Source organism: Scleropages formosus, chromosome 17 (genome assembly GCF_900964775.1).
Source record: "Scleropages formosus chromosome 17, fSclFor1.1, whole genome shotgun sequence".
NCBI classification, from domain to species: domain Eukaryota; kingdom Metazoa; phylum Chordata; class Actinopteri; order Osteoglossiformes; family Osteoglossidae; genus Scleropages; species Scleropages formosus.
The window spans coordinates 3,113,751-3,124,122 of record NC_041822.1 but is presented as its reverse complement, the minus strand read 5'-3'; the positions used below and the strand labels follow the sequence as shown (position 1 = coordinate 3,124,122).

Below are 10,372 nucleotides of genomic sequence, written 5' to 3'. Positions count from 1 at the left end.
CTGTTTGTTCCACGCCGTATTGAACACGATAGATAATTACAGCGTTTTAGTAACGTAGTGGTAAAACCCACATTTCTGTAACCTCAGGTTGCGTGTTTAAGTTCCAGGAGAGCCCCCACCCCCACCCCAAGGTGCCCTTAGAAAAGTAATAGTACTTCCAGTAAAATATCCAGTTCTGGGAATGGATAAATAATGAATTATGCATTTTCTTAAAAAGATGCTCTGCCAAAATGAATGTTAATTGAAATCTGAGTTCCACAAATTGATATATACCCTTTATTACAGTATCAAATGAGCAAAATAAGCCACTGCAGTAGGAAAACATCAGTAGTCAAAGATTTTTATGGCCTGCATTACTGGATGTTGTATAATTTATTCATACTCCATATATTGTAAAAACATTTGATGTAATATAGAAAAAGAGGACACCACCAAAATAAAGATGTTTGTCTACATATTTTTTTCAGACATATACATATAATTCTATGCATATGCCATTTTTTGCACATACACATATATATAAAATTAATTTTAAAAAGTGATGTTATCTCATACATGGTTGTTACATAGTGTGTTTCTGCTTTATTATACAAGTAACTTCATGAAAAGTTTAACACTTGGGGTGGGGTGTTGTCAGCCAAGGTTAGTCTTTCACAGAAAGACTGAGGCCTACCAAAGTAATGAATGACAGTCCAATTTCTGGTCACCGAACGGAAGAGTTACAGGTAAAAGCTCTTCCCTCACTGGAACTACTCGACACTAAGAACACTGTCCCGAAAAACAGGAAAGCACAACGCCTAGGGCTAGGGTGACTACTGGTGGTACTTGTTGAAAATGGTTGGAGGGGCTGTAATAAATAGTAGTAATAATGATTACAGTAGTAATAATACAATACATATAACAGTAACCCTTTAATATCAGGTCAAATAGAGGATTAAGTCAAATTTCTGTACAATTAAAAGGCTGGGGGGGGGGGAGGGGGGAGTCGAGATCATGATTTTAAGCACCTTATTGTTCTTTCAGTTTTCTGGGAGGCATTTTTCAACGTGTTCCTCCTGTGACATGGTCCCACTTTAAAGCAGCAAGACAGAGTGCTGCAAAATGTCAAGGCCAGAGGAAAATGGGGCACCTAGTCAACCATTTGCACACAGTGACACCGTGGTCAACCCACACTCTGATTTCTCACGCTCCAAAGTGCAGATGGGCAAGTTAAAAATATATATAAAACTACAGATGGTGAAAAGGTACTTAATTAAATCAAGGTTGAGCTCAGCTTTTAAAATGTCTCTTCCTTACAAATGGAGGAGGAAGAAATATGTAATTCAGTCCTTAATGAGGGGAGGAAGTAGGGGGATGGAGTCACCTTGAATGCAGACCACACATATCTAGCCACCAACAATGCTTCCACACAAAACATACTTAAAACAAGGAAATACCCTTTTCTCTAAGCAAACACAAAACCATAATACATTACATCCCTAAAGATGTGGTCGCTGAAAAATGTTTAATATTAGGACTCTGCTGTTTCTCATGGTTTTCCTGATGCTTGTTTTCCCCCATTGTAAGTTCTTTTTCAGTCCAGGAAACAGGTTGAGCCGTGTCCTTCAAAGTTCACGTTTTGGCTTCTCCTATGCCCCCCTGCACAACAGCTCTGTTTCACTGAACAGCGTAAAGGGAGCAGAAGAGAAAGAAATCCCTCATGGAGAATTCAAATTCAATACTTATGTAACAAAAAGCAACCTTCAAAACTGAGTGGAAGCATCTAAAATGTTGTGAGAGAACTTTTAAATGTAAGACATGTTAGTGATCATTACCCGAAGTCTGAAAAGCAGTTAAGACATGAAAAGGGACAGAAGCAGTGTGAAATCCCTAAAAAAAACAAAAAGGGACAAGAGAATCACCACTAATAAGTGGTATGATTTAGGACAGCGACAAAAGGAAGGTAATGACTGAGGAAGGAAGGGGGTGAGGAAAAAGATATGGAGGGTGCAGCCCAGAAGACTAGCTCCATAGCCCAGCATAGTTCCCATGCAGGCCAGAGCAGAGTGGCCCTCCAGCCACAAAGAGCTTGGTGCCTGAGGCATCATAACAGTGGGTGTACACTGCATTGGGGAAGAAGTTGATGTCTGAGAAGTAGCTCCTCCAGGTTTCATCATGGTTCTAAGGAACAGAAAAGACAGGTTATTTGCAACCATGAAGAAATGTAATATTCACAATTTAAGTTAAGTTATCAGAAAAGGGGGTTGGGAATACTGACCAGCCAGCCCTTCCCAGTTGAGAGTCTGAGGATTCCCTCTCCGGAACGTGATCGATACCCACACCCTGAGCTCAGTGGGTCCTCAAGGAAACGCTGGGCTCGGATATCGTAGAATAAGAGCGAGCCTTGGCCTGTGCCCACAGTCACGATGTGCTCATAGAAACTCACAGACCGGATGCCTGTACACAAAGCATTCATCGTTTAAATATCCACATTAGTCACCACAAGGCATGTTTAAAGGCACAAAGAATCCTGTTAAAACTTCAGCCTGCTAGCATGTTCGCATTTTAATCCAAAATTAGACGGTGCCTGCACACATGCAGACATTACACTGATGAGTAGTCATTCATAAAATGATTCTAACGTGTGGACCCCTTCTACATGAAAAACAATGAGTTACGGGCCAAGTGCTGCCTTAAAACCTTCCGTATCCCTGGGGCATCAGAAGGATACAGTGTCATTAATATATTTTAGATTTATCTTTCATTCCAAGACTAAAAGTGACACTCAGCAGAAAACTGCATCAGTGTCTGCATTCTCTCACACACACACACACACACACACACACACACACACACACACACAAAAAGTAATTTACTGTTCATGGATTTCCAGTATTCTGGGAAGGTTCTAGTGGGAACACCTACCTTTTTGGGTCAAAGCAGATTCATGAGGAATCTGAGAAATGTTCAAATTTTGTTAAAGCTATAAAAATACAAGTTTATGTGACGGCTGTGTCAACAGCTTGGTAAATGTCTGGCCTTTGAGCTACATTAAAATTAATATACCTGTAGTGCAAATTGTTGACTGATTAATCCCATAAGCTTGTGCAAAGTTTATCATCCTGTCCTTAATCACTAACAAGCTGTTGACACCAAGATACATAAGGTGACTCAAGGCACTCCTTATTCAGGGCATTTTACTGACACCTATTAACTGGCTATGTAAAAACAGGTTGTTTTCACTCCACAAGACAGAAGAAAATTTAAAATAATATACAATAATTTTTGTGTTTCTTTGAAAATTTGATATTCGGCTGTTCATGATACGAGGAGCCAGTGTACACACCACTGCCCCGCTCCCGAGAGCTGACAGACTTGATGTTGTGAGGAGGCTGCCGGGGGTCCAGGAAGGACACGTGTGCCTGAGAGCCCACAGCGTACACAGACCACTCCTGTCCATATGCCAGGCAAACATTCTCCTTGCAGTGTGGCAACTTTGTCGACAGCAGCTGCAGGAGAAAAGTGGTCACCAATCAGAAAGGCATACTCAGTGTAACTCCTTGTTTACTGAGTGAAACCTGTAGCATGGCCATCAGGGTGCCTCTGACCCAACATGGACCCAAACACTGCAAACCATCACTGAATACACATATTTCACCATAGAGCTGCAAAAGCCATTTCCCAGCCCAAATTCCAAGTTGCAACAAATTACAAAAACATTTAAAATTACCTTGCACAAGTTGTGTTCTGCCTCCCACAAGTGGAAGTAGCCATCAAGGGACACTGCACCTAGTTCCTGATGGAAACAAGACAGACCAACCGTTTAATGCTAGTTTTCTATTTATAAATTAAAAAAAAATCCTATTTTTTCCTAACTAGAGTCAATGCTTGGACATACATTTTAGAACTCCAGATCCAGATGAGGAATTTGAAAGAAAACAGCTTGAGAGCAGCACCCACCTTCTTGTTATTGTTGAAAGCAAGTGCACGGACTTTGCAGTTGGAGGGGTTAGTATACTCTTTGGGGAGGTCCTCCAGTGCTCGATGGGAAATGTGTGAATAACTGGGGACTCCATCAGCATCTTGACACTTTTCTACCCGACTGAGCACCTCCTCTGATACCTCCCATAACCCCATGGAGCCATCCCGTGACCCTAGTGATCAAGTGAACCCCAGAGAACAAGAAATAATTAGACCAAGAAGAATTAAGGAGACTGTATGCATGGAACCTGCAAGATTTTCCTTATTGCTCCATCACACAACACTCACCAGAGACAGCCAGAGTGTCACTGATCCAAGCAATGGAGAAAATCCAATCGTTGTGTCCATCCTGAGAAAAGGAACAATTCGGAACAAAGAGCAAAATGATTCGGACAGTTACTATCCCAATGACCTGTTATAGAAAAACTTATAATAAAGTCATCAGTGAGGCATGCTATTATGCTCTTAAAACACAGCAGTAATAAACACTGGTATCTCAGTGTCATCCAGTCCTTACAACTCACATCTCCAACACAAACAGGATCAAGCGTTGGTAGACGGTAGATGGCCAGACTGTTTGGATTGTCGCCACCCGTGGCTAGAAGAGTCCCTGAAGGGTTTAGCTCAATGGCATGGATTCCACAACCCTGCTGGTCCAAGCCAGACACAGACGGGACCCCAAATCCTGGTCCAACTCCATCTCTGACCTCCCGATCTTTCAACATTGGTATCCTGGTGATCTGTCCAGTCAGAACATCCACTACAAAAAGCTACAGAACATTATGAGAAAACAAAGTGCTCTCAATTCAACCTGTGAGATGAATACCAAAATGCATATCGTTATTTGCAATCTATTCTCACCGTGTTGCACTTGGTGCCGCACACCACCTGCCGGTGGTTGAGCCACTGGGAGGCAAACACCTTGTTAAGGCGTCCTAAGGAGAACTCCCTCTCTCGCAGGATGGCGGGCAGCCGGCCGGCCGCAAAGCCCCGCAGGCTGCGCTGGAGACGCCTCTCATGCTGTTGCTGTGGCCGAAATTCCCTCCCACGCACAGCACACACCAGTGAGCGTCGCCAGCGCCATGACAGCTGCGGTTGCCGCGAGGACGAAGAGGAGGAGGCTCGTGCACGCTTGTAGGTCGACTGGCACCAGCCCAGCTGGGAAGGAACAGATCGATTTGTTCACAGCACTACCACTCAGAGGTATAAGGTTCACAGAATTTCTTTAGTGTACATTTAAGGATATAGCTCTGCTATTCTGAGATTTGTGTTGCATGTTGGCGATGCAATCCAAACTGTGAAAACAACAGGTGCCGCAACGCCCAGGCTCATTGACCAAAAAATGCTGTTACAGTGGCATCAGAACATGGTCTGGAGAAGTTCTGCACCACAGTTTAGAAATAAACAAAAATCAAACAAGTAAACAAGACTTCACTGCATTTAGTTTCATTTCACCTCTTTATACACAGCACCAGCAAACATGCTCAATTGGTGGAACTTTGAAGAACTTCTGAGGGGCAGAAGATTGAGGGTTCAGGTATATGGACTGTACAAAAAAGTAGGACAAGACTGATGGACTATTTTCAGATGCTTCCTATTCTTCACACATATATAGTCAGGGTGTGAATGAAGCTTTACCACTGGAATTGTTCCAATAAAATCTACATTTTCACATTTTTCCATTGCTCTTGTTCGTGGTTCAAACCCATACCCACTACACATGTAGACACGGACACTACAGCCCCCAACATACCCTGGGCTAAGTGCAACATGGCACACAATGTATGGGATGGCTGCTAACAGGCAGACCAATGAACAAAATTTACCGGGACCATCTCAGGAATACCTGGATAACGTACAAATTTTGGGATCTGACTTTTCTCAGGTAGGCGCTGAGGAGAGCTACAGGGTGACAATAAGTCGCTTCTTAGTAGCAAGGCTGGCCCTCAGTACCACAGGAGACTACAGGTCATAGATTGGGACTAGATGTGAAATTCAGATGCTCTTCTTGTTCTACAATAAGTGAAAACTGATGCCATTCAAGTCTTGACCTGTTCTACTGAAATTAGACATTAAGACACAAGCCACTATCGACTTTTCCAAACATCAAAATATATCTCATATTGTGCAAAAACAGCAGGAATTACTAGTACCATCATGTGTTTCCTTCTACTTGCTTCTATTTCAGACCCTGGTGAGTAATCATTTTGCAGAGAAAGTAAACAAAAACTATTTTAGATTAGCTTATTGTCAACTATCCTGAGCACAGCACCACACAGGTACCAGGAGACAGCTGTTATGAAGCAAAAATGATAAATTCTGGAAAAAAAAATGAATTTTTTTAAAAAAAAAAAGAGAAATGATAAAATACACACACTAATCACACAACATGAGTGCAAAGACCCTAAAAACCCAAAAGAAAGAATCCTACCCCCCCAAGTGCTTTTTATCTGCTACTTTGCAACCTTTGAAAACAATGTGTGTTTTTTAACTTATCCAGTTTCCAGCAGAGTGAGTGAATCAGTCATATCAGCTCATCAACATTAGTTTTTACGGCACCATTATTGATGGCACAAATGGGACCCCAAATCACGCTTCTACTTCATCTCTGACCTCCCAATCTTTCAGCACTGGTATCCTTCATCTGTCCAATCAGAACATACGCCAGAAAGAAATAATGAAAAATACATTTACTCTGCAACCTTCTTCCTTTAGTTAATTTCTATAAGGCAATTTTGAATGATAATCAATTTCACACTGATTTAGAGTTTCACTAATTCATTTAGCTGATGCTTTTCCATTCATTTTTCTTGGCCGCTTAGTCCTTCTAGGGTCGTTGTGGCAATAGGGAGAGCAGAGCAACCCAGAGGTCCTTGACCCCTGGAACTTCCTCCAGCTCAACCCGGGTGGTCCCCAGTCACTCCCAGGCCAACTGGGGGATATAATCTCTCCAGCGGGTACTGGGCCGACCTTGGGGTCTCATCCTAGTTGGCTATGCCTGGTATACCCCATAAGGGAGGCACCCAGGGGGCATCCTTACCAGATGCCCAAACCACCTCAACTAGCTCCTCTCAATGTGGGGGAGAAGCAGCTCTGCTCTGAGTTGCTCCCAGATATCTGAACTCCTCACCCTGTCACAGAGAGTGAGTCGCACCACCCTGCAGAGAAAACTCATTTCAGCTGCTCGTATCCGTGATCTTATTCTTTCGGTCACTACCTAAAGTTCATGACCATAGGTAAGGGTAGGGACATAGATGACCGGTAACTGGAGAGCTTTGCCTTATGGCTCAGCTCCTCCTTCATCACTACAGTCCGGTACAGTGACCGCATTACTGCTGTCGCTGCTCCCAGTCCACAGCCAATCTCATGCTCCCTTCTCCTCTCATTTGCGAGCAAGACCCCAAGATACTTAAAATACGTTCTACTTACGTATATGACTTACTAGTACTTAAGTATCTGATGCTTTTCTCCAAAGCAAATTGTAATGTTAAGCCACCCACAATCACCCATTTATACAGCTGGGTAATTTTACTGCAGCAGTTTCAGGGTAATTACCTCACTCAAGGGTACTATAGCTGGAGGTGGGATTTGAACCTGTGACCTTTGGGTCCAAAGGCAGCAGCAGCTCTAAGCACAACAGACTCGTGTTAAACAGTGCGGAGGAAATGTGATTTTATGAAGAGCGGAACTACTAATGAAATTAAAATTCCTACAACGTCTGCATCCTTCAGTCTTCAAGTCACGAATCGCATGTTGACGTAAAGGACCCTGAAGAGCCGAGAGAAAGGCAGCAGCTGAACTTTTCACTGTAGAGAAAGTCAACGGTGAAGAGAACAGAAAGGGAAGTTAATTCTGTCAGTAGAGTTAGTGTTCAGCACTCAAACAAGCCATGGAAATGCCATGGCTTAGGAGAAGCCTCTTTCTTTCCTACAGGGACTCTCAGCAGATGTTTAATATATTTTTCTTGGTCCATTACAAATTTAACAAGGACAGTGCTCAGGTGCCACTTGTGTTCCCTTCCTTAGATGTTTTCAACATCATATTTCTGCCATGATGTTTGCGAGTCTCCTTCTGTCCATGTGATGCACTCATTGTATTTTCCTGTCAGATGTACAGTACGTCACTTTGGAGAAAAGACTCTGCATCATGAATAAATGGGAATGGAAACAAAGCTTTTCTGAGTACAGTGCCAAACAGTAACAGGAACAGACAATGACAGTGACAAGTACAAGGGCAAGAACCTAACAATGGGCCCGTGACAGCAATAAAAGCCAATGGGGGAGAGAGAGAGAGGTGGGGGGAAAAAGGAGAACTTATTCGCGAAAAACAAGACAGGGCATCAACCAATAGTTAAAGTTACAGAAAGAACCGCTTCTAGGCGCGAGCACGACGAAAACTGAGGACACTAACGAAGGCATGATGTTGCGCTGCAACTGCCGCCCCGCGCGAGCTGCACGCGACTACGTTCTCCCGCAGTGTGGCCGCTGCGAGCACCGCCGCGCGCGCGCGCCCGGTGGCGCCAAGATGGCGAAGCGCCCTGACGCGAGCGAGTGCGAGACGCCCGAGTTCCTGAAGTCCCGCCGCCGGGGGAAATCAACGAGTGGCCTCGCCGACTCCACTGGACTTCTCCGTCGTGACGAGTGGAAACACCTCGTTACACGGAGTGACAAAGACACTCCTAAACTGTGCCCGCGCGGAGTCACAAGTCCCGCTACTACGGTACTAGTTTACAGGCGGTTCCAGTACAATTCATTCTCTCCGTCCGCCAGCTTTGCAAAGCCGTGACATCGCCGTCACGGTCGCAGAAGGGGCACAGGGCAGGGCAGCTCGCAGAAAATTGGACATTTACATGGAAAGACAGTTGGCTACGTTACTTTGGTTTACTTACTGGTTCAGTTACCAACCTCAGGACGCATCCTGAAGTAAATTCAGTCTGCTTACTACCATCGCCACTTCAAGTCATGTCATTTGCGTCTTTTGGATTCTAACTACTACGTACGTAATAAGTAGATAAGAAACACAGTGACAGTTAAGTGTACAACAACATGCAGCCACTTCAGTTTAAAATGACAACACAAGTTCACCCGAGCCGAGTCCGACCGGAGCCTACCTGTTGTTCCTTCGGCTCTCCTGCCTTCCTTTTCCTGCTAACTGTTTTTCTCGCCATAATCCGACACACACAGATCCCTTACCCACATGGAGGGCAACACTGTCGCCGGACACTGGATCATATAATGGCGTTTCGGTAGTTATACTGGCCGACGTGAAGCGCTTCTCCGTGACTCAAGGGCGGCCGTGTAGCCACCTAGCAAGAAGAAGCGCTAGCTCAAATGAGGGGATACGAGTCGGGCTTGCGATCAGTAGCTAGCTGTGTTTATCCAGAATCCTAGATCCGCTTGCCCCCCTCCCACCTCCGGTACTCTAAAAAGTCAAACGCTCCTTACTAAATTAATAATGTGTGCCTTTCTCTAGTCCCCGGTAATCGCGGCAATAAAAACCCCTCCTCTCAGTCGAACACCTATTCGATACATCTACCGTTCCCCTTTTCTCTGATCATTAACTGTCTTTGAGCACCGCGTCCCGAACGGCAAGGCCGTGCGCAGGCGCAGTGAACGCAAACGCAAACAAATACAAGGTCAAACGTCCTCGCTCTCGCAACTGCGTGCGCGTCCCCGAGAGAAATTTAAAGCGGGTGTGCGAGCGCTTTGAAGATTTGGTTTAAAAATTAACGACGCTGTGCAGGTTAGACTTTAGACGGAAGCGTCACAATGTTAATCAAAGAAAAAGTACGAATTTAAGGATATAAATGTATGTGTTCTTGATCAAGTCGCCCGCTCTGTTAATCCTTTAACTTTACTAACAAAAACAAATTAAAAAGTTAGGATGGTGAGTAGAATGGGGTCCAGACAAACCCTCCTAGACAAAAACACTTCTTTTGAAACACAAAGTAGGGCAAAACCTTCTTTAAAAAAAAAAAAGATAAAAGCCCCTGTTTCTTCTGTTTTTGTACTTTAATGGCCTTTAAAACCATTATAATTGGAGGAAAAAATATAAATTGTTTTATTACTGAAGTAATCCTAGAAAATACTATGATCTTTTTCTGTGTTGATTCTTTCTTGAATGGCATAGGACACAGCATCAGGTTGTAGTAAATGAAATTTAAATAAACCTTAACACTCCCTGATGCTTTTAATATTGCTTTTTTATTCATCAACGACATAATGTTCTTTGTATTATGCTTTTTTTAGTGATTGTACAAATAATTTTATGTTGTAAGACAGTGAGCTGTAAATTTATAATGCAGGTATTAATGTATGCTACAATACAGTACTTATAATGTCTTCTTTATTGCAGTCCATCCAGCTACCATTATCCACAACCGCTTGTTCCAAGTGGGGTCGCAGCGAGCCAG

The 10,372-nt window shown here is 43.6% G+C and overlaps 1 protein-coding gene across 1 annotated transcript; it reads right to left on the bottom strand.

The window, feature by feature from the left end:
- Positions 1-353: 353 nt before the first annotated feature.
- dcaf12 (DDB1 and CUL4 associated factor 12) lies at positions 354-9,592 on the bottom strand. Its single transcript, XM_018760117.2, has 9 exons — positions 9,071-9,592; positions 4,822-5,118; positions 4,485-4,730; positions 4,249-4,309; positions 3,940-4,133; positions 3,710-3,775; positions 3,326-3,488; positions 2,258-2,436; positions 354-2,160 (listed from the first exon to the last, which is right to left on the bottom strand). The coding sequence occupies exons 1-9, from the start codon at positions 9,125-9,127 to the stop codon at positions 2,002-2,004; spliced, it is 1,422 nt and encodes a 473-aa protein (XP_018615633.1). The 5' UTR covers positions 9,128-9,592; the 3' UTR covers positions 354-2,001.
- Positions 9,593-10,372: the final 780 nt, after the last annotated feature.

Coding starts and splice junctions, on each gene's coding strand:
- dcaf12 (XM_018760117.2), bottom strand. CDS start 9,127: ATGGCGAGAAAAACAGTTAGCAGGAAAAGGAAGGCAGGAGAGCCGAAG. Junction 4,731..4,821: donor GCGGCACCAAGTGCAACACG/GTGAGAATAGAT, acceptor AATGTTCTGTAG/CTTTTTGTAGTGGATGTTCT. Junction 4,134..4,248: donor TGACACTCTGGCTGTCTCTG/GTGAGTGTTGTG, acceptor CTTGATCACTAG/GGTCACGGGATGGCTCCATG.